General features: G+C 43.1%; 1 protein-coding gene across 1 annotated transcript in view; it reads left to right on the forward strand.

The window, feature by feature from the left end:
• CCBE1 (collagen and calcium binding EGF domains 1) overlaps nucleotides 1-25,058 on the forward strand; it is a gene marked incomplete at both ends in the record, with an annotated part of 102,260 nt that overhangs the window by 72,275 nt on the left and 4,927 nt on the right. Inside the window, 4 exons of the mRNA XM_080363129.1 lie at nucleotides 7,167-7,219; nucleotides 12,754-12,888; nucleotides 13,621-13,758; nucleotides 19,703-19,809. Coding sequence (XP_080219255.1) covers nucleotides 7,167-7,219; nucleotides 12,754-12,888; nucleotides 13,621-13,758; nucleotides 19,703-19,809 — 433 coding nt within the window. The remainder of the gene's footprint in view (nucleotides 1-7,166; nucleotides 7,220-12,753; nucleotides 12,889-13,620; nucleotides 13,759-19,702; nucleotides 19,810-25,058) is intronic.

The following is a 25,058-nucleotide window of genomic DNA, read 5'->3' on the forward strand; positions in this document are numbered from 1 at the left end:
AGTAAAAAGTGAAATAAAAATCCAAGAAATAGGGGAAGAAAGGACAATCCAGCACTGAAGAAATCACACATGTGATTTTGAAGATGATGTTCACATGCATGTAAAATATCCAACAAACAGCTTTTCCAGTGGCAGAGGGTGTAATTGCCTTTTTGAAGTTGTGTAACGTTTTCCTTCTGAGAGTTTCCTTCTTTGCTCAGAGAACATGCACAGGCAGATTTCTACTTAGTCATTTGTGGACACTGGTAAGCTAACTGAGATACAAGCGCTGGTGGTTACCAGTGCCACCAGTAGGTCTGTGCTACTGAAAGAAATGCTGATTTGTCTGTGGTCCATCAATGTGTTTGCAGCACCGAGGATCTGGTTGGACTGGGGTCTGACGGCGGCCAGCCTTAGTTCTGGCCCTGTAGCACAGTGTTATGGCTTCCCCGAAAATGTGAAGCCCTCGTCTGTGTAGTTCATGTGGAAATCCCAATGTGACCTTTTTCTTTCATTATGCATTGCAAGGAAGGATCACAGGAAACATTTCTAAAAGTCTGCATTCTGCCCAGAAGAGGCCTAAAAAGATGAGTTTTGATTGCCACTTCTTCCTGTGGCGAGCAAAATTTCACGAGCTCCTTTTTTCTTGTGGGGCTGCCTGTAGGGTTTTCATACCAGCCCCTTTGTCTGCATGCCCAAAGTGCTAGAATAGTCCAAAACCAATTGCCTCCTGAGACTGCACATCTGCTGACACAGGGAGATGTGTCGGGAAAAGGCCGGCCTGCCCAGATTTTGTTTGAACACCTCATTGTGCATCTCATTTCCTTAAACAAAACCACAAACCCCATCATGGCGTGATACCCTGCAATGTGTCCATGGAGAACAGAGGCCCAGGGGATGCTACAAAAAGGACATACAACAGATATTTTTGGTAGTTAAATTGCCCAGACCTGTGAAGTTCTGCTTTTTGTGCATTCTCCAGCTTCATGCAGGTCAGCACACATCATAACTCCAAGTCCCACCAATATCCATGCAGGGTGGGGTGTTTCTTGCACTCCTTGGGGTCCTTTTTTACTCTTTTATAGAGGAATGAGCTTCATGCATTCAAAAATACTGCACTCTGCAGGGGCTGCAAATCATTGAATTAGTTTGGAAGGTTCTTTCTCAGAAGGAGGAACCACAGTTTACAATCCAGTGCCATAAAACTCCCTTTGACCATAAAAAGATGACATGAAACAGCACTTTGAGAAGAGGAGGAGACAGTTAACAATACATTACAATAAGGAGCAGCCAAGGAGCGTGTCTGAGAGCTTTCAAGAGCGTTGGCCAGAGCCTCCCTAGGTAAGTTGGTGTCATGGTTCCCCAGAGTCAACAGAGGTATGTGGCTTTTGCCAGGGGAGGATCTGGACTCTGGACTGTGTTCATGGAAAAGGAGCCCAGGAACAGTGAATCTTACCTAAACCTTCCTGTTAGTATTAACCGGAATGGGATTTCATTCCTGGTATCTGTCTTAATAACCAGACCTGAGCAAAAGAGCAGATAGCAGGGCTTTTTTTTTTTTTTTTTCCTAAGAAAAAGAAAACCTTTATATGTGGGTAAATTTAATTGACTTGTGTAGCTGACGAGAAACATAGCTTAGACTCAGGCAAAACATTAATCGCTGAAAATCTGACTTTCAGAAGAATCAAGTATTGGGTTGCAGTGCTTTGCTGTCAGAGATCTGAGTTCCAGCTTTGCTGGTGAATTATATCTGTCTGTGGTTGTTCAATTAAATCCTGCTTTATTCAGTAATTTAAATATAGAAATGCACATACACCCACTGCAGTCATAGGTGCTGCGGCACTTTCTAGGCAGTGGAAGACACACACCATGCTCAGTGTTGTTCACTCTCAGCTGTGACGGTGACTGGAGTGGCTCGGGCTGGCCTTGGACCTTGCATTACACCCAGTGCGAACATAAATTATCTCTTTACAAAACTGTGAAAAAGGACTAAGTCTGGAAATCATGGCAAAGTGTGTGCTGAGCAAGTGTCTGCAGGGAGGCCATCCTCTCTTACTCAAGATTTCGGTATGTAGCCCACAGAAAGGCAAACAAAAATAAAGTGCATTCTGTTTTACACCATGTTGCCATAAATCTTATCTCCATGTGAATTACAACGAAACTGTGCACAGCTACCGAACTGCTTCCTTAATACACTTGTGCTGCAGATGGGTTTTGTCTGTGCATGTTTTGGCAGACAGACCTGGTCCTCATTCGAATTTTACATAGAATATGACAAAAAAAAGGATTATTTTGCTTTGTTGTTGTGGTTGGTTGGTTGGTTTTGTTTGGTGTTTATGGGCTTATTGTTGTTGTTCTTGTTTTTAAATTACCTTGTTGGCTTCCTTTATACTTGTCTATGGTTTGTCTGGGTTTTTTTCTCCATTAATTGCTGTGTTTTATATTTGCATTTTTGCTGCATTGTGTATTTCTGAAAGTCAGGGTGATCAAAAAGATGTACTGGGCAGGCACAATAAGGAGCCAGCCTAAGAAAGACCCCTTTGTGCAATTAAACACAGTCATGCCATGGCCTTTGCTGACTCAGGTCTTTGAGACACAGCACAAGTTCTTGTGAGTTCATGTTACGGTGTTGTCTGAAGAAATCTGGTTAAACATTTTTTTTTTCCTATCTTTTCCTATAGGAAATTGGCTTTATTCTTACATTAACTACATTTACTCAACTGTATTATCATTATTTTCTGCCAGCCCTGAGCTGGAGAACAGTGTGGATGTACTTAAACCCACATAAAATGTTAAGCAGCTTTTATGGCCCCTAAGATGTCACTCTTCTGACATGCATGGGTCAGAAATGGTGTGTCAGGGAAGGGGAATTTGACCTGCCTGACCAACTGTGGACCTGCTGCATCTTCCAGCAAAGCAACCTCGGGCATCAGCTGTGCTGTAGAAACTGTCCATGCCTGTTCTCCTGCCCCTGATGAATGGGAGTCAGTGTATCTCTGCCTGAATTACCCCGTGCAGGTGGAGCCATCCTCGAGGCTGTGTGCCTGAACCCCAGCATCGTAGGGATAGAGTAAGGGTAATATTTTATCACAAGAACTCACTTTCTGACTCAGTGTAGGGATTTCTGTGTCTGCTTTGCTCCTTGGAGTCAAATATTTCCTAGAGTGGACTATTCTGTTTCTACTTTTGACATCTTTAGCAAGAGCTTCGTTGGTATACATGTTCATCTGAAACCAGTTTCTTTTCCCCTTCTCTTTGCATATCCCCTTTTTACAATCATTAAGTGCCAATCTTGTATCTTTTTCAACACAATTGTCATGATCAAGTTTCAGAGCTGCCTTTTTGCTGAAGTTAACCAAAACCCATCAAGCAACCCTGAGCTAGCTGTCATCACATCCCAAGTCACTGCCATGTTTCCGCAGACAGATACAGGTTCATTCTCTACTATAAATGTTTATTTTGTTATTGTTTGCACTCCCAAAGCATCTCAGCTGCTGTAGGACCCTGAATCACTCCCTTCCCTCTCCCATAGAAGTATTCTCTCGGTTCAGCATGCCATGGTCTCTCCGGCACCACGGCTGGCTGTGGTGTCCCGGTGCAGAGCAGGGGTGGGCTGGGGGCAATGGCAGCTCTGCACCAGGTGGAAGCAATTATGGGAAAAAAAAAAAGGGTCCACACTGGATGAGTTACTGCTGATAGCTACCAGATAAGCTAACTTAATAAAGTGGTGGCTTAATTAAGGCACATTCCTTGCATCTTGCCTTTCGTCCTGCCTGTCTGGGGCGATGCTATCAAGCAGCCACTGCTTTGCAAGAAGAGGTGGGGGGTGCTGTGCTGGTTCTCCTCCATGTGTTGGGTGCAAGGGGAACCTATGGGCAATGGGACATGGGGGTGCTCCTGGGAAGATCAACTCCACTCCTAGTCTACAAGTTGAAGGGCCACAAAAGCCTGCAACAAATGCAGATCCACTGCTTGCCTAGTCATAGATGTGTTTATTGGTATCAAAAGTTTGACCCTAAATCCCATCTTCTGACATTCAGTGACCCAGTAGCACGTCAGCCTTCAGAGCAGAGGTGAGTAGCTCAACATCTCACTGCTTCTCCTGCAGCTACCCGTCAGAAAAAAAGGGTGACTTTGCTTTGAGAGAGTCCCTATGGCTGTGGGTTTTCTCACAAGTAACACAAAAGCTAGACATGGCTGTGATCAAAATCATGGTGTCTGAAACCCTCTGTGAATTTGTGCTTCCATATGTTCCTGAGGAAAGGATGCACAAGAATCAGAAGTTGCTATATTTTTAATAGCTGAAGCACCCCATTGAAAGCTACAACACGTAAGTCTGCCAGAAGTTTCTTCTTTTGGAAGCCAGATTTAATGTTAACAAATCAATTCGATCTCCCTATATATCTAGATTTTAGTGGTTGGGCTTCTTACACAGACATGTGTTAGTTTGTGTTTGATGCACGCTCACATGTACAGCTGCATAGCAACTGCCTTGCTGAAAGTTATTCAGTAGCTAAAATTATCAGTGGGGACCCCCTCTTATCTCTCATTATGTATAACGAGATCGCTGCTGTGCAACGTTGATTAGACATGTCAACCTGGAGCTGGATGTCTGAAAATGAGTATTTCTATTAAAATACTTTTGCTAATGATCAGCTCATGTGTCCATCATTTTGACAGATTTCTCTTTAAGAATGTAAAGAGCTAAAGTGTGCAGGGATCCCAGGGTTGTCATGTAACGTTCAGAGAAACAGCTATTGTAATGTTGTGTTTCCTGTGCATTAACCCTAAAGTAGCAATATCCCTGGCAAAATCATGCTGATGGCTGAAGCTCGCGGTTGAATATGTGCTGCACTAATACAGAGATCTGTAATCTTGCATTGGGAACTAATTGTCATAGGGAACTGGCTTCCGGATTGTGATCCTGAAAGCAAGGCATCCTTCCTCTAAACCACTTTTCCAAGTGTGGATTAAACTTTCGTGACAGGAAAATTCAACAAAAATTAAAAGGGAGACTGAAACCAAGGAAATACTTTCTCAAAAGCATCTCATCCCCCTGTGGAACGCATTGCTGCAAAATGCTGTTGAAGCTGGGGATTTCAGAAGAGGCTTGGGTTTCTGCCAGGGCAGTGTGATTTTCCATTTGATTTAACTGGAGCATCCCCTGGTGAGGCTATGCAAGGCTGTGCTTGTTTCAGGGTGCCAGGGTGTATTTAATGGCTGTAATTTAGTATGTGGTGGGTTCTCAGCATGTGGCTGTGGGAGAAGGGTTTGATCAGGGCAAGCAGTTTGGCTATCAGGAGAAGCCAGGAAGGCAGATAAAGCCACAATCATTTTTACTCACAAGAAGGGCAACAAGTCCAGCCAAAAGCCATCACCATCCAAATTGACAAGAGAGAGGCAGCTACTGCAACATTCCCAGCAGGTGAGCCCTTACCCAGGGGCAGGGTGTGCCAGCTGAGGTTTGCATCTGCTGCCACAAGCTGCTCCAGGTGGGAATCCTAAGGGTTCTAAGTCTGAAAATCAGGTGGGAATTGCCAGAGAGAAGCGTAGAAATTATTAAAGCTGCTTCTCCCTCTTTCTCATTAGTTCTGTCTGGCACAAGCCTGCAGGTCAGCATCTTAAGGCAGGGATGCCCTTCTCTTCTTTCCCATCTCTCAGCCCTCGCTCAAGCCAAGCCGTATCTCACTCTGAAGAGGAGATACAAGCAAACCTTTATCAACTTCCCTTCTTTTGCAGACAGGAGGAGATGAATGTGCACTTGGAAAGACATCAGCATGCTTGCAGCATATCAACAGCCTCCCCGATGCACCTTTGAACTCATTCCTCTTGCATTTGTTTGTCTTTTAGATAAAACTTCACAGCAGTGTTTGGAGAAAAGTTTAATGAGGGACCACTGTTTGCATAACAAAGCAAGGGCTTCCTCTTCAGATGTTCAACCTTCATTAAGCACAATTTATATTTCAGATAATCTTTGGAAGAGGGTAAAATATGGAACCAAAGTTTGTTTTTACGTAGTTTGGAGTAATGCATTGTCTGTTTTAAGTGGTCAGTTGCAACTGATAGTTGATTTATATTCAACATAATGATGATTTGTGATGGCTGTGTGTTGTCTAGAGGAGTGTTGTGTCATTGACTGCCATGGCTTTAGCACTCTCCTGCGTCAGTTGTTGAATTCAAGGATAAGACTAAATGGATGTTTTCCCAATTTTGCAGATATTGCAGCATGTCCACAAGGCACAAAAAACTCTGAATATGTAAAATGCAGGATTTTTTCCCCCTCAGATTTACGTAGGTTTGATAAAATAGTGGACTGAATGGCAGTTTGCTTCTCTTGCAGCAATCCTAGTAGCCACCAACATGGAACCCTTTGAAGGTTATCAGGTCCCTGCGGCAAGTAGCTGTCAGGGTGATGAGGCACACGGTCATTTGTAAAGGCTCCTCAGTGCTGCTGGGAGTCCTGGTGACTTGATGTGGTTTGCTACTTAGAAAGCAAACAAGCAGATATAGCCAAATGTCTAAATGTCATTTCAGGCCAGTGTGTAAGAAACATTAATTTCTCAGCACTCAGACTTTGTTCATATTTTATCATAGGCACCTAAAAAGTATCTGATCCTGTTGACTCGTCACTGCAGTTTTGTCCCTCTGCCTATATAAGATAACTTTGCTCCAGTTGAAATACCCAATATATGTCACTTATCACCTTCCAGGTTTATTAAAAGATGAGAAATGACTGATAACATTTATCTTGTGATACTCCTCACTGAGACTTACCTCTTTCTGCAAGTTTACGTTGTAATGACAGATGTTTGAAAGCACCCTTCACTGTATCATGAAAATTATTACCTGAGTTGTGTATATGGACAGCCCTGAGGTGTGCTGCATCTTTCAACACAAGGGAGCTGGGTTTTAAGAAACTATTTGGGATGTAGAGTGGGTCAGCACTGGGGTACCCAGGCCCAGGCTGCTGAGGCAGCTGGCCATGCTGTCATTTAAAATGCTTCATGGACTGAGTGGTGGGTTTCCGTGTTACATTATTTAATGCTGAGATACCAGCTACAAAGTTCAGGATCCTCATCTTGTTTGGTTCATCACATCCATGATCTGTCTGTTTCTGTTCTTAAAGGCAGCACCAACCTTTAGAGAATATATTTATTTATTCATTTATTTATTTTATTGTTTTTCAGGAAAAAATGCTGTAAAGGTTATAAGTTTGTTCTTGGACAGTGCATCCCTGAAGGTATGTGATTTCACTGTTCTTACCCCTCATGTCCCTTGTGCATTTTTCTTTCTCCATTTGCCCTGTTCTCCACACTGCTGGTTTGGAAGAGCATCCTGATACAATCACAAGCTCAACTGTATCTCATGTGTCAGTGAGGGAACAGTTTCCAAGAAGCTGTTCAGTAAATAAAGAGATCAGTGTCTTCCAAAAGTTTTGCTTAGCATGCCAAGCCCTGATCCTTCCCTAAGTCCACGTGGCTGCACTGACTTGTACCACGACCCGCTGTAAATGAAGGGACACGTTCTGCTCTGGGCTAGGTATGCAGGAGTCCTCTGTGCACCCAGGAGCACACCTTTCCAGGCTTCTGACTTCCGCCGTGTACCCCTTGGGTCTGGCACAGCTGGATTGGCTTGTAAGTGCATGGGGAGTGCATAACTTGGTGAGTTAGTCCTGCCTTTAGGTACATATTTCCCGAAGATGTCAGCAAGGGGAGAGCATCGCCAAACAATGTCTCTCTTCTAGCACCTCTCCTGATCGTGGGCACAACCTCCTTGTCAGCAGGAGCAGAGGGAGACAAGGAATTACTTGGGGTACCTCATGCAGTAGTGAAAATGGAACTTTCCTCTCCTGGCAGAGGGAAACTGCCCGTACGCTTTGCAAAGGCAGGATCGGGGTCCCAGTGCTCAGGGGCTGCTGCAATGAGATCTCATTCAGGAAAAGCTGAGCTCTGCCTGTCTTAACCCTGGTGGACACCTCTGTAGGGTCTGCCCAGCCAATGGCTTCAAGTGAGCAGTAGCAATGCGACCTCTTCAATCACTCCTACCACTTTGTCCAGTTCGGATGAAATTGGCTCTGAAGTTACAGAAGAGGAACTGTCAGGACAAAGTAAATGGCCAGAGACAAGTGAATAAACCTTGTTTGCTCCAAAAGGCAGGTTAAAAAGTTGGTTTATGGTACCACATCCTTCTATTTGATGACATATGGAAAGCGTCAAGTTGACCTGAGAGTTTTCCCAGTTTGAGATGGTGATGTTTTGAAAGGAAAAGTGACAAATTAACATGCTTGAGAGAGTCAGCTGGTTTTTGAGCTACAGTCTCCAGACAACAGGGATTATAACCCAAACTCTGATCTTCCTGCTTTTAAAAAGCATTAATATCTCTTTTGTTGCTGTCTGGAAACACTGGAAGACTGGTTTAAAAAAAAAAACCTAAAACAATAATGAAAAAGAAAAAGAAAAAGGAAAAGAAAAAGAAAAAAGAAAAGGAAAAAGGAAAAGAAAAAGGAAAAGGAAAGGAAAAAGAAAAAGAAAAAGAAAAAGAAAAAGAAAAAGAAAAAGAAAAGGAAGAAAAAGAAAAAGAAAAAAAAGAAAAAGAAAAAGAGAAAGAAAAAGAAGAAAGGAGAGGGAGAGTTTTCTCAAAACAGGAGTTACAGGTTTGCTCTTTGTCTTGGTGTGTGTGGCATGAGATGGCATCTCCAGTGCAAGATGGACACTTGAAGGACGAGGTTGTGCTGTGTTGTATAAGCCTGCTGGGTGTGTAGGAGGCAGAAACCCTGAATCCTGTCAGGATGGAAAGAAGCCAGGACTTTGCAGTCTGGCCTCCAGCTTTCCTATGGATTGTAACAATTTTATATACTGGTATTCACTACATATAATGGATACAGCAGGAGAAGTAATAGAAGCACAAATAAAATGAAAGCCATGGCAATATATTATTTTAGGCTTCTAATTTTCACCTCTTGAGGTTTTAGGTGATTACGAAAGCAGATTATGTGCCCACTTAATTAATGATATCTCAGTAACCTGAGATTTTCTGTCACTAATATAATTCCTCTGCTGACTGTGGCTTCTCTCCCTTTGCATCTTCACTCCTGCTTTTTCAGCTTGTTTCATATTTTGCCTTGACCTTCAGAGGCCACAGCAACTGCTATAACATCTGAGATGATTTTGGGCCATTGGTATAAGGACGAGAAACATGATTCAGCAAAGCGTTTGTTTCACTTACTTTGTTGCAAGACATCACTTGGCTCTTCACACATTGTTTTGGCATAATCTTGACAGAGTAGCTGTATGAAATGCATATCTGGACAAAGGCATATAAATATGTTACAGATGTGAGTTATTAGAGCACATCTGTACCTTTTAATCCAGAACTGGCATGTCAAAGCCGTGAGAAGTAGTTCAAGCCCTGTCTTCTCCATGATTTGGCAGTGGCTGCAGGGAGGAGGGTTGGGAGAGGGATAGACCCTCCCTTGTCCACCCTCATATGGTTGCCTCAGGAAGACACCGATGTCCTTCTCAGACAGATGTTTTTTAAACAAACATTTTACCCAAAGGGTTGCATCTTTGTCCATGTCCATCTCTGGTTTCTGACCTGTTATTTCCTATCAGACATTGCAGAGCAACAGAAACTAGTGCATTCCAGTGCCCCAGGTTCTATTTTTCATTTGCTTTGGACTCACCTTCTCGCTCTGGGTTTCAGCTGCAGTGAGCAATGATCCTCAAGAAACTTTGAGAGTAGTTTGCTTTGTGTGTATGATGCCCTCTGTAGCATCTCTTCCTGACCAGTGAAGCAGGTCAAAAAAGAGCTCCTAACCCTTTTCTCCTGAATTATCTCCTCCTTTGTTTTGGAGACTCACATATCCAACCAGGTCCTGCCTCAGAGCATCATCAAGAGTAAAGCAGGAACAGCTGCTGTCTAAAATGGCTTATTTTGGAGAGCACCCTCCCTACCACTGTTTTTTTACCAGACTTTCTTGGCTGTGGATTAATTCAGAGCAAAATACTCTCTGACAGGCAAACACTAAATCAGGTCTGCTCTATCCTCACTAATGCTATCTGAGAAATTTCCTTGATAGAGCTTTCCATGCTGTGTTGTCATTATTGAGTGCATTGAAATACTCATGGAGACATTTGTTATTCTGCTTCATTTTTTCACATTTTCCTAAAGTCCGGAACAGCCCAATCCTCACCGTGTTGCTTTGATTCATCCCCAAACTGCGTTTTTTAGGCTGGTCTGGCAGACAAGGGTCTTGAATGTGGGAGGGCTCATCTTTCCTCAGGTCTGCAGAGCACGCAGAGGACACGCAGCAGCTTTTGCCCAATTTCATTCCTGTTGTGAGGACTGTTCCTGACAGAACCTGCCCACAGTGACCGTGTGATTTCAGTTGACTGTGTGGGAACCACCAGCTGGGACATTTCCACCTCCTGGACACTCTCGGAGCTTTGTATAGAACTAAATGAAGCAATGGCCATATCTGCTAAGGTGGATGTGAAAACCATATTTAAAGACTAGTTACATGAAATATGGCAAAAGAGAAACGATTAAAAAGGCCTGTCATTGTTTAGTCTAGAGAAAAGGAGGCTGAGGAGAGATGTGATAACAGTTTCTAGGTATGTGAAAACTTGCTGCAAGGGGGAAAGTAAACTATTCTTCATGGCCAAGAAGAAGAGGACAAAAATAATGAGTTTAAATGGCTATAAGAAGAGTTTGGATTAGGTATGAGTAAAAAGCTTTGTATCTGTAAGGATATTTAATCTTGGGAATAGACTGCATGGTGGTGGGCCACTTCCATCTCTCAGGGGTTTCTAGGTACAAGTTAGATGAATGTCTACTGGGAAAGGTTTATGCATAGCTAATCCTGCTTGTGATGGAAGATGGTCTCTTCCAGCACTGTTTTTTATTATTTTATTAGGGCACATCTAGTCATGGAAGCACAAGGAGGACAGAGCTCATTTTGCCTCTGCTCTGAAGAGGCTGGACGTGGCACAAGCCCAGTTTGTGTGGGCACACTGGCTAAGGAGCAGGCATGTTCACCTCAGTGCTGGGCATACTAGCCTGTTCTCCATCTGATTTTATTTCAGTGGAAAATGGAAATCACAACTGTGCTCAGGAAAAACACTAGTAATGCTTTATATTTGAGACTGTTTAGTAGTGCCAAATGTAACAGGAGTTTAACAACCCCAGCATCATCTAAAAAGCCCAAACTAGCTCCCAGGCTGGCTGTGTTTGAAGGCAAGGGCCATGTTTTTCTTCCACACTGGTGCAGGGCTCTGTGCTTCTTGACCCAGGTTCCTGCTGGGGGTCCTGGCATTGTCATTCACCACCACAGCTCTGCGGGAAGACTTCAAGAGTTAAAGTCAACACGGTTGTGCAGTAGGAAGGAAAGAAAGGATGCCTGCTATTTAAAAGGTGACAAGCACAAGGGAAGGAATGCTTGGCACCATTACAGTAGTATTTTTTGGCAACTCTGATGTGATATACAGCAGATTGTTAAGTCTTGCTTGGCACTTTTCTGTACCCTGGCACACTGTCACTTTTATGGTCAGTGCTACTCTGTAGAGCAAATGTGGTTTCACTTGCTTTACCATGTATTAGTTCATTTTAATTGTCTGGAAAAATCATCATACCCAGAGATGTCTGCTAGTCATTACTGTGAGTCAATAATGAGTTTGGGAGTTAATTGTTTTATACGGTATATATGGAAACACAGTGCTTTGCTGGGAACTCAACTAGACACTTAGGTTTGGCTTAGATGTATTTGGTCTGGAGCAGAGACAGGACATTTCTGCTGTGACCCCTAGTAGCCAGTTACCAGAGGGTCACGGTGACAACCACATGAATTCTATGTGCAGGATGATGTTCCTCTGAAAAGGTCACAGAAACTGCCACTTACTTGGGCATAAAAGCTGACCTACGGCAGGGTTTGCCTTAGCTGATTTTGAGACTAGATGCTGCTTCAGCTCCTTTCTTCTCCTGTAAAATATTCCACATGGCACTGCAAAGCACTCACACCCCCGGCCAAGGGCTGCCCATCTCCCCCCAGCCCTGATGCCGGTGGCCAAATCCAGCCCCTGGCAGGGCAGGGATGTGGGTCAGAACCTGTTTTGTCCTGGTGTCCATTCCCTGGACTTCAGCTCTGCTGCCGCACAGCAGTGAAATCAGAAACAGATTCGCCCTCCTTTGGGTTTCAAAAAGCGACTTCAGTCTTTTGGGATTTCACTGGCCAGTGGTTTATCATCCCCAACCTGCACGGTGCTATTATTAAGAGTGCTGATAGTTTTGTAACAATGTGTTCTTTGCTAGACAGGTTATATCTGGCTTTCAACAATTACTGTGCGATTTTAATTAACTTTTCCTTATGATATACTTTCTGCCCAGATTTGGCAGTTAGCCTCACAGTGTTTCACAGTATTCTTCTGCTATCACCACTTAAAATTTTGTGTGAGAAAACAGCAAAACAGCAATAAACTTCTATGCAATTTAATATTTCTGTGAGAATTCTTCTTACATTCTGCAAACCAGGGAAGTGACCCTTGCTTAAAATCCAGCTCTAAGAAATAGCCTAACTACTGTAAAGATGTGATTAGCAATTACAATTTTAATATAATTCTTTGCTCATGTCTTACGAATGTTTTATTTCTAGGTTACTTCAGTCCTTAAAAACACTGTGACTAAACTTCATTAATTAGCAGAGAGGTGATATATTTGCTGTCAAGGTATCATCCAGCTACTCCCATTGGTATTTTCCTAACCATGTTTTTCTCTCCCCAGACTATGACGTCTGTGCGGAAGCTCCGTGTGAACAGCAGTGCACAGACAACTTTGGGCGAGTCTTATGCACCTGCTACCCCGGGTACCGCTATGACCGGGAGAGGCACAGGAACAGGGAGAAGCCTTATTGCCTGGGTGGGTACAAGTGTGCGCTGAGCTCATCTCTGGTTCATGATGTATCCTGCTCCCTCAGGTCTTCTAGGAGTCAGTTTTGATCTGAAACCTTTCTTATTCTCGTTACTGTTACAGAGGAAATGTGGTTTTTAAATACCTTAAGGATTGGTTCCCAGAACTAAGAGATCTAAATGCGCCTGAAATTACTAGGAGGCAGTACCTAAAACAAGATATATGCACCCAAACACTTTGAAGTGTTGGGCTGATGTAATTTTCCCTTTATTAATTCCTCCTGCATGTTTTGAGCCATATTTGAGGTTTTGGCCTGAAATGAAGGACATGATACTAACAGTAACACTCAAAGCACTATAACCAGGCCTAATTATGAGAATAAATCCTTGAGGTTTGATTCAGATGGTCAGTATGTAATTCAGCACTGTGGTGCTTTTGTGGCTTGTCCTGCCCTGCCCTGCATGGTTTGCTGAGCCAGGAAGCCAAGGTTCACACAATCAAGCTTTGCTTGTGAGCTTTTCAATGCAAATAAATGGTTAAGCAACATTCATTGATAAAATTCCAGGTGTTAATAATAATGGCGTATGTTGGACAGAGCTCCTGCCCAAGGCACCAGTGGAGCTGCGATTACTCATGTATTTAACCACAAAATCTCCTGGTACTTTTAAAGGAAGTCTTTTATTTTATTTGAGGTCTGAAACGTCCGGCTTTAGGGCATTTTGAACTCTTACTCCTCTGCAGATATCGATGAGTGTGCCACAAGCAATGGGACACTGTGCTCTCAGATCTGTGTCAACACCATGGGCAGCTACAGGTGTGAGTGTCACGAAGGCTACACCCGGGAGGAGGACGGCAAGACATGCACCAAGGGAGACAAAGGTACATACTAGTGAGCGGGTAATGGTTTTGGGCCAAAGGGACTTTTGAAAGGTTGATTGCTTGTAAAGAGAAACCGCCCCCTGTGCTACATTTGGATCTAGGGGTCTGAAACTGGGCTGCAGCTGATGCCTCTGGAGAATGCGGGTTGTTCACTGGGCACTCGAGTGTCCCACCACATGCCCTCATCCTCCCCGGTTTATGGGCTCCACACACAGCAGTAAATCAGTAGTCACATCTATAAAGAAGGACCACAAGTGCACTGAAGGATGTTGAAAGCATCTTCCCCTGGAGGGGCAGGGTGGCTGAATGATGAAACTCACCGTTACAGCTTCAGTTACACCATTTCTGCTGCATCCAACTGCTAAAAGCTGTGTTTTGTTCCCGTACGAACCTGGATTATGCCTAGTTTGCGGTCCAGAGCTCAGGAGGCACAGGAAAAAAAAAATGCCAGATGCTGACCTTTATCAGCCTTCATTAACTTCTTCTGTTAGTTAAATTAATTTCATTAATTTCATTAATTTCATATTTAGATCCCCACATTTGAGCTTAGCAAATGGCCCTGGGTTAGGTGGTCAGTGTCTCTGGGCACTCAGGCTCAGAAACTGTGTGCCTGGGAACTCCACACACTCTTTAGGCATTGCTTAAATCAGTGGCTAGATTACATTGAGTAACACTGACTTCTGCTGATCTGAAATTAGCTCATATGTCTCATGACTGCAGCCAGGTTTTTTTCGTATTTTTATGAAAATAATATGTGATGGGAAAGAGGTAAAAGTGAGGGCTTGTTCTTGCTTTTCACTGCTGGTTTCAAAGTATATATGTATGCTGTGTATAAATTATTTTAAAGCTTTTGACCTCATCCCAGTTATTAAATTACAGCATTTAGAGTACTGCAGATTAAATACTGATATGACAATTTTAAAAGAAAATAAGAAGAGAACAACCTGTGCTCTGGAAAACAAAACAAAACAAAACAAAACAAAACAACCCCTCTTTTGATGAATGGTGACTTACCATAAGTTCATCAGTCATTGGGTGTTCCAAAGCCTGCTGAACAGCCAGAGCAATTTATAATTTTGATTTTTCTCTGCAAATATGCAACTGGAGCCATTTCATTAACTTTAATTGTTCCTTGTAGTTTTCAAGTGCCTTTTTTTTTTTTCTTTTTCTTATAAGTGGAGGGAGGTCATAAAGGAAAGAGATATAACATATATAATCCCCTTGCAAATAGTTTTTTTAGTTAACTTTTCCTCTGGCTAATTCATATTTCCTGACAGGGTAATGCCATAAGTACTCAGGATAACAACCATTCAAAATATTCAAGGATGTGGAAATAATTCTAATATTTGAAAAACACCAATTTTACACTGAAAGTAGACAGCACATAAAAACGTTAGTTCCAGTAGTTCATTTGGATTGAAATACCCACCATCTCTCAAGACATGTCCCAAATCAGTTGCACGAAGCAGGGAAGGACTTTCTGCTCTGTTACTCTGCTGTACTTCAAGTTAATGTTACTAATTGCCAGACCTCTGGTGCAAATGCAAGAGAAGCTGGCCACTGCTATTTCACAGGGCTTGCATCCCTCACTGGTCTGGAAGAAGATAAAGGTTTTCGGCGGCTGCAAGGAACTGGCTGCAGCTTCGCACCACCCCGTGGTCAGCCCCAGCCCTGCAGGCCCCGGAGAGCACCACGTCCACGCTGGAATTGCATCCCAATAAAGAGATTATTTGCTTTTCATAGTAGCTGGAACACTTAAATTTGACTTTAAAACTCCGTGTGAGAGACATGAAAACACACGTACTATTCACCAGCTCTAACCATGTTGCGTGTTTTCTAGGAGACACTATTCACGTTTTCATTGTGCCATGTCTTAAGGCTGTAATCCAGGCTCTTTTTTAGCTCTATAAGTGTGCCTGACCAAGAGCTTTGGGTTTATTAGGGGGCACAAGAATAGGGAGCATTTTTCCTGCATCCACAGTCATGTTGCAGTTGATGGAGACAATACAACTACCCGCACAGAAGTAGGCAAATGAAATCATCTCAGCAGGCTGAGCCCGGATAATACAACACAGATGATCAACTGAACAGTCTCCATGCACAGACCGCCCACGGCACAGCTCCCCGCAGAGCTCTCTCCCACCAGCATCGCCTTCTCGTCCAGCGTCAGCAACACAGAGCCTTCGAGCACACGCAAAGAAAACACATCGCTCTGCCGAGCAGATCTCTTATCGATAGGTACCGCAGGGCTCACCGGCGTCTCGCTGAGATAAAAGGACCCTTGTCAGGACAGCAACGTCATGCGTGAGCTACACTTCATGCTTTGGAAAGACTTCACAAAATGGGGCTGCTTTAAGCCTTCTTGGAAACAATTACAGTTTCCTGGTGCAGGTCTGTGCAATGGAAACAGGCTATGTAAGTGCCTTGCTCAGGGCTGGCCAAACTGACCCTAGTAGGTGACCTTCATATCTGCACCACGTGTGGGTGGCTCTGTCTAATTGCTTCCTGTCCCTTCTGGCCTGCCCTAGGTGGCTTCTGGCTTTATCTGTGCTTTATTCTGGCTTTATTCACAGTTTGGTCCTGATACAGGATTGGATGGGGGTAGAGCAAATGTTTGATGGATGACTCCTTCCCTGGGCAAATCATCACCTCTGTCTGGTATGAGTTAGGGGGATTCCACCTCTCTCCTGGGACACAGTTCGTGCTTGCTTATGTGACACTGTTGGACTTCTTCCTCTGACAAGTCAATCCAAGTGGATTTGCAGAAATCTCACTGGTATGATATTTCCCAAACATTAGCTGACCCCCCCAGTATTCATCTTCATGGATTTTTACAGCCCTGTTTCATCTATACTTGTCAGCCCCGTGTACCACATCCTTCTGGAAGATGAACTGGATTTTATAATGAAACACAGGCCAGACTCACTGCTTCTTAATCTTCACATAATTCCACTGGTTCTAGTGGGATAGCATTAGGTTTCAAATAGCAGGGGCTCTGACAGTTTCTTGCTATGACTGTATGTCGCTTTCAGCAACATTTCTTAACACAATGTGTGCATGTTATGAGGGAATTCATCTGGTAAGATACCTATTAAAAGAATTTCTGGTTAAGACTAGTACCAAACCAAGACTTTGCTGGAGTTTGAAAAGAACAAAGGCATTTTTTCTAATGGTTCTACATATGTGCACCTGTAAATCCTACACAGATCCAAAAATGGACATGTCAAGACACTGGTTTTTTTAAAGGAAATGGAAGAATCTGTTAGAAAGGAAGAACTCTATAAGGAAGCCACAATATTGACTTGTGGTCAAGAGAAAACTTACCTTACAGAAGTATCAAGAGCTGTCTTGATTACAGCACATCAATTCTTTGTTAAGGGAAATAAATCCCTCTGTGCTGCAGATTCTTTGTTCTATCAGAGAAAGACTTGTGGGCAAAAAAGCTTTGGAAGAAGTCAAAGGTAAAATTATTAGCATTAGAAATACAGTAGTGAGGAAACCAGTGGATGCTGCATAGTCAAGTATCTTCACACAAAGGCTGGAGTCTCTCTGGGAGGTGTTGAGGAGTTGGAAGCAGCACAGCTGCAATTTGGTGAAATTCTGTCATATGTTATGTTGAGTTCATCAGAAAACCTCAAGTATTACCTTTATATTCGAGCCATATGAACATTGCACAGAAAGCTGTTTGGTTACTCCCAAGCTGTGTGTTATCAGAAACAGCAGGGAAGATCAGAGTGGTTGCTGCCATAAAAAGGCAATATACTGTAAAGAGGAATATCATGGGTTATTGTAATGCAAAGAACTGCAGCTGTGGAAACAGGCAGTTGGTGAGTGGGGAAAACCCCAAAGCCTTTGCCTCCTAATGTTACAATCAGTTCAGCACTAATGCTAATGTCTTATTGCTGCTGGTCATTCCAGCATCTTGCCCTTGCAACCTTCACCTACCTGACTAGGACATAAGAGGTATAAACCTTTCACAGAATCACAGAATACCAGGTTGGAAGTGACCTCAAGGAACATCTGGTCCAACATTTCTCGGCAAAAGTATGGTCTAGACAAGATGGCCCAGTATCCTGTCCAGATGAATCTCAAAAGTGTCCAATGTTCAGGAATCCACCGCTTCCCTGGGGAGAATATTCCAATGGATAATTGTTCTCATGGTATAAAATTTACCTCTTGTGCCCAATCAGAGTCTCCCCAGGAGTAACTTGTACCCATTGTCCCTTGTCTTTTCCATGTGACTCCTTGTAAAAAGAGAGTTTCCATCTTCTTTGTAGCCACCCTTTAAATACTGGAACATGGTGAGGAGGTGTCCCCAAGCCTTCTTTTCTCAAGGCTGAACAAGCCCAGTTCTCTCAGCCTTTCCTCACTTGGCAACTTCCCAGCCCTTTGATCATCTCTGTGGCCCTGCTCTGGACCCTCTCCAGCATGTTCACATCTTTTTTGAATAGCGGGGACCAAAACTGAACACGGTATTCCACATGTGGCTTGACAAGCACTGAGTAAAGTGGGATAAAGACTTCCTTGTCTCCTCTGGTGATGCCCTTGGTGATGCAGCCCAGCATCCTGTTGGCTTTCTGTGCCACAGCAGCCCATTGTTCACTCATATTGAGCTTGTTGTCCCTGAGGACCCCCAGGTCTCTTTCCACAGAGCCGGTCCCCAGACAGGTAGATCCCATCCTGTGCTGCACTTCTGGATTGTTTTCTGAAAGCAAGCATACCTGATGTGGCATTATATCCAATGGACTAAATGTACTGAAAACTAGTTTTTCCTAACACAAAGTTAGGAAAACACTGGTCCATAGATGGCCATCTGATGGGTGCAATGTTCCTTATTGGAGCCTGCAAACATTTCAAGGAAAATATCACACATTATCTTTAGTATTGGAAAATTCCATTTTTATTTAAAATTATGCAGATGTTTTCAAAATCAATATACATTTCTGAAAGATGAAGGACATTAAAGTGTATGTCCAAGTGAGAAGTACAATACCATAGCTAAACACATTGTAGTTGATCCTTTTTGATGATTTTGGCTTTAACCAGAAGCACCTGCAGAGTTTTTCTATGATGGGACATGCTCTGAAAGGTCAAAGGCATCCAATAATCCTTCCAGGTAACATAGTACAAGGCCACACATCATATACAGGGTCTCAATACAGTTGACACTTCTTAAGAATTATATGCAAAAGAAAAAAGCTCACCTGGAGATTGCCAGTATGTGTCACCCTGTGTTTTGGAAACCACATTACTCTTCAGGCAGGCAGCTGTTAAAACAATGCTTGTTTTTTTTCAGTGCAAAAATGCCTCACTGCATATAAGAATGGGAAAAGGATAAAATAAATAACATTTGCAATATCTCTTACAGTTTGAATCATTTAATGGATTCCTGAAAAGATTCCATTCATGGGTAGTATCAACAGGTGTGACCCTTTCTCTTGCGTGGATTTAAATCCCTGTCATTAATCTCAATCCCCATCTCTGCTCAGGCTGATTCCGTTACATGGAGGAATAACCAGCAATGATAAGAAGGAGTTTGAGCAAAGTAAATTAAATGACCATATTGTGAAGGATCTTACTGTAATTTATAGCACATGAAAATTTGCCCTTTGGGGGACTATAAATCAGTTCAGACCTATAGGGTTATTCTACCCTACACACAAAGATAAAAGAAGGGGTGTAAACTTTTTCAGGTATTAAAAAAATATATTCTCTGGGGACTGTTAACTGGAAACAGCTGCTTTTAAAATTAGCTCAGAGCTGTCCCTGCAACTTTTCTATGCCTTCCATAGCAATTCACAGTCAAAGCATTAATAATGGCAAGATTCTCTCTACTTTTCACAGTCTGAGGAAATGTAACATCCTTCAAGTTGCTTTTGCAATCACTTTATGAATTTCTTTCCTTTGGATATTTATATTTGTTTTGGAAACTGCTTTCTTTCAGCTGGGCTTCCTGAGAAATCTGAAAATGCGGCAAAACCGGGGACATGCTGTGCCTCTTGTAAGGAATTTAATCAAATAAAGCAGACGGTTTTACAACTGAAGCAAAAGGTATGAACACTGATCAGCGATGTCTTTACCAGACTTGAATGTTTTATGACAACTGAGGTAAAATTTAAGTGTTTGAAGCTGTCACTGTCATGTGGCTCTTGTGCCCAGAAAGATGATGGCAACATATTTTAAAATTTTCTAGGAACAGCATCGCTTCCTTATGCTTCTATATTGCTTTAAACAGATTGCTAACGGAGCTCATGGAGATGGGTTACCAAGCTTGTGGTAAGAGAGCTTAGTAAACACCCGTCCCACTCTGAGCCCAGGTTTATTGGCAATCTGTGCTGGCCTCAGCTTTCATTCATGCTGAATGCACAGGATTTTGGACTTGATCCACCTTTAGTGTATGTGAGTGCAAGACATTCTGCAGACATGGGAAGGTGGGAGAACATGATTTTGCATTAATAAGGTGCTGATATAGGATTCTTGCCAAAAGGAGCTGTGTGGCTAAACAAACACATCACTAGCAGATACATTACCTTTGACTTTTTTAAAAATAAAAACCCTCAGTGCCAACCTTTTTTGTTTCTACCTGTCCCCTTATAAGTATGTTCTCAAAAACTTCCCCTGGTCTTTAACTTTAATTGCTCCAATATGTGGTCTCCTTTTGCACTTAGGTAGGATTGAAATAATCCAGAGATCCAGCTCAGGACTTGGAGAGCCAAGTACAGGGGTGCAGGTGTAATGCTTTTTCTGGTGGCATCTCCTTTGAACATTCAAATTCTCTCAAATTGAAACTTTCTGCAGAAATGTTCTCAGCAATGCATGTTGACAGGCTGTAATTATTTCACCCAGGGTGCTCATTTACCATCATTGTGTCAAAACATACTTTGGAATGTTCATTTGTTGCATTTAATACTATTCATTCAATGTCATTTATATTAGGAAGAAAAAAATCTGCTGTACTAAAGCAAAATACACCGAGCTTTGAGGTACTCTTTATGACAAAAACCCCATAATATCATGTTTACCTTCTGAATCAGTATGATAACATATGCCTGATGGAAACTGTGATTTTCAAACAAATGCTGGCAAACTGGTTAAAAAATGATCCATGCTTTTGGGCGGCTGCTTGTCTAGCCGCAGTCTGTGATGCTGAGCAGTCTCGTACAATCCCCATGGAGGGACCTGGGGTCACACTGTTGGCCAAGGTGTTTGCTGCAGGAATTGGTGGAAACCAATGGCCTGAATTAATGGAAAGTTTTCTGTTTTCAACTTCCACTGTTAGGTGCTTGTGGTCGAAACTCACCCCTGGAAAACTAACACTGTCAATACCTCTTGCTGTGGGCCCTTGTTATTCAAAAGCCAAACTAAGCCACTCTTGCCTCATAGCTGAGTCTTCTCATGGTCCATAGCCTGAATTTTCTCCAGGTATCTTCCTAGTGGGATCTGATCTATTTGGCATCCTGAGAAGGGGCCCACTGGCTTGTGCCTCATACAGACTGAGCTGGAAGCAATGGCCCTGATACTCTCAGCATTTTCTATCCCCAGAGAAGGAGCTTTTGTCCATGCTGAGAGGAAATCTGGCCTCCTAATGGTCCAGTTTTTCTGGGAGGACATCTCTCAGTATCTGTGGTTGAAGCTGTTCTGTTTAACACACACACAAAAAATTTATCTCTGCCAGAGAGACAGTTTATGAGAATGAGTCTTCAGTCTTGTGGTTAAGGCTTTCAGATTTTTTGACCTTTATGTAAAATTATGCTTAGCAGAAGAGCCTGTGAAGGATCCAATCAAGCAAAACCTACAATTGGGAACTGGGGTGTGCTTCTGGAAGTGGGAGTTGTGGTTTTGTGTCTACTTAGAAAAGGGCAGGGGTGAACTCAAGTCTTGCTACCTTTGGTGATAGCACAAATACCTTTTTAGAGGATTGCAACATCCATTCCAGATCCAGGACAGAGTTGTTCTAGGATCAGGAACAGAAAGTCACCTTGCATGGTCATCCAGTGGGATGCACTGTCCCAAGATACTACAGTGTGTGGGCAGTCCTAGGTTCATCTCAGACCTTGTCAGAAGGAAGAAGAATGGAAAGCTAAAAAACTGGTGGAAAGATACCAAACATGCTGAAACACAGCCAACAATTTTTTAAAAATGAAGTAAGCTGGATCCTATTGCACAGACATATTTAAACATCTTAATTAGAAAGTCATGTTCCACATCACTCCCGTCAAGCACTGTCAAAGTCATCTAAACCACAGATCTCCTAGCAACTGCCCAAAACTCCAGATGCAGCATGCAACACAACATATGTGGGTCTTGTTTCTAGTTCTGTCTTTCTTTAGAATTCACCCTCAGTAATATTTGCAATCACATGGAAAAAAAAATATTTTCCAAGGGCCATTAAGATTTTGAGCTGTGGATGAAGAAAACCAAGGTCACTCTGGACCAGGATCCTGGTTCAGTTAAAAGGTGAAATAGGAATTAGGCCAGTGAGTATAGCTAATCCCGAAGAGGATGTGAGTCAACATCAAAACTAAATGGTTTGGCCCCAGTGTATGTAACAACCACTTTCAGGCCAGAAGATATCAAAAAGCAGTGAGCTAGACCAGAGCCTGGGTATTTTGGCACTCCTTGTGTATGCCTCAAGTCCAGCTGACTCAGTGGGGAAGCATGTGTAGATGCTTTCACAGCAGCTATGTGTATTTTTGTTGTTTTTTAGGTTTTTTGTTTTTGTTTTTGTTTTTTTTTTAATTTACTAAGTTGTTACAACAGCCTTGCTGGCAGGAACAAGTCAATATTTAAACAACAGAAAATAATGCACTTCCAAATCCTCCTCATGATGAATCTTTGCAAGTTTTTACTCCAGCCTGGCCATTTGCAATATAACCTGAAGAGCAGTCATGCCAGGGACTATACTAAGTTATTACTGCCACTTGGGATGGCAATGGATGCCTAAAATAAGATTTGGACAGAAATTTAAGTACAATCTCTAAAGAGGACGTAAAATAATCTGTCACTCAACTGTGGCCACCACTAAGGAGAAACACTGACTGACGACACTAAAAATGCTCTCACAAAATCTGCCTGAAAAATATAGTGCTCTCCGGTAGCCGCAGGATTGAACACCATGTCTCGGTTTTAGCATGGTGGTGTTGGCACTGCAGAGCCCTCCGTTGATTTGTGTCACATAATGGAAGTTTTGCACTATGATGGTACTTGCAACCTTCCATTCATATCCATCCAAGACACTGCTCTGGACAGGGTAGACACACCTCCAGGAGATAACACTTTGCAGTGTGCTGACCAAAGCCAGCCACTTGACCTCCTCATGCTGGTCACTGCCCAATGTGGCTATGGAAGCCCCCAGACACTGAATTTCCCTCTTCAGCCCCAGATGTGAGGTGCTGTGACCCATGGAGCAGCCATTTATGTTCAGCAGTCCCACACTTTGCTCTGTGCTGCAATAGCTGGGATGTTGGCTGAGAAAGCTGCAGGGTCATTGGTAAACAAAGCAGACATTTTTCTTTGGAAAACAGGAGATAACAATGCAAAGAACACACTAGTACATGTGCTGGATCCCCACTTTCTATGTGAGTAGATTCATAGGAGTAAGCACATAAGAAACACCCTGTGGAGCTTCTGTGAGGTGCTGACCTCATCCAGCCACTGGTTTCTGTGGGAGTGGAGTGAATCTACCGAATTCTTGTAAGACTTACATCATGTCGCTTAATTTGCCTTTAGTGCAATCATCCTGTCTTTGGAACAGCAATGCTCTCCAAAACCTGAGTCACAAATGGCTGATAAATCCTTGTATTCCTGTCATCGCATTTTGAATTCCTGTCTGAAAATTCAAAGCAGTGTTTCGGAAATACCACCAGGAACTGTCTCTGCATTTCCAAACTTTTTTTTCTCACTTTTGCTTCCTTCAAAACTGTTCTGTGCATCCAACCCCAAGCTGCAAGCAACACTGGCTGCCCTTAAAGTGGATTCCATAATTAATAACTTGTTTGCCAGAAGAAATTTGCCCAGTTATTGCATGAACTGCAACTGCACACCATTATTTATTTTCTGTGCTTTACAAACACTGGGTTTGCAGTAAGGGCAGGAGGGTGTATATCAGATAACATAGAAGAAACAAATAGTAGTCTTCGAGAACAGTTCACTGCAGGGAATTCCGAAGAGCTGATTAAAAGCATTGTCAGATAGCCAGCGTCATCATGAATTTTATTTAATGCAGTTCTCCCATGCAAATGTTGCAGAATCCAACATCAAATTATCAAGTGAGCCAAATTAGTTCAGGGCAGCAACAAAGCTGACCCAGAGATAGATCTCCCCGGTATTGCTGAAATAGCTCTCCAGTTCTACGCAGCAGAACAAAATTCCCAGTTCTACAGGCAGCCACTTGCCACTAATAAACTTATTTCCTCACTGCAGACCAGCCTTCTGGCTTGTCCTCCCTTCAGCTGCCTCTGGAGAGACTAAACATTTGAATCACAAAATCACAGAATGTCAGGGATTGGAAGGGACCTCACAAGCTCATCCAGTCCAATCCCCCTGCTGGAGCAGGAACATCTAGATGAGATTACACAGAAATGTGTCCAGGTGGGTTTGAATGTCTCCAGAGAAGGAGACTCCACAACCCCCCTGGGCAGCCTGTTCCAGTGTCTGTCACCCTCACTGAGAAGAAGTTTCTTCTCATATTTAAGTGGAACCTCCTGTGTTCCAGTTTATACCCATTACCCCTTGTCCTATCCTTGGTTGTCACGGAGAAGAGCCTGGCTCCATCCTCGTGACACTCACCCTTTACATATTTATAAACATTAATGAGGTCACCCCTCAGTCTCGTCTTCTTCAAGATAGAGAGCCCCAGCTCCCTCAGCCTTTCCTCATAAGGGAGATGCTCCACTCCCTTAATCATCTTTGTTGCTCTGCGCTGGACTCTCTCCAGCAGTTCCTTGTCCTTCTGGAACTGAGGGCCCAGAACTGGACACAATATTCCAGGTGTGGTCTCACCAGGGCAGAGTAGAGGGGAAGGAGAACCTCTCTTGACCTACTAACTACCCCCCATTCTAATACACCCCAGGATGCCATTGGCCTTCCTGGCCACAAGGGCACAGTGCTGGCTCATGGTCATCCTGCTGTCCACCTGGAGCCCCAGGTCCCTTTCCCCTACACTGCTCTCTAATAGGTTGCTCCCCAACTTATACTGGAACCTGGGGTTGTTCCTGCCCAGATGCAGGACTCTACACTTTCCCTTGTTATATTTCATTTAATTTTTCCCCACCCAACTCTCCAGCCTATCCAGGTCTCGC

This window comes from Nesoenas mayeri (assembly GCF_963082525.1).
Source record: "Nesoenas mayeri genome assembly, chromosome: Z".
Classification (NCBI taxonomy): Eukaryota; Metazoa; Chordata; class Aves; order Columbiformes; family Columbidae; genus Nesoenas; species Nesoenas mayeri.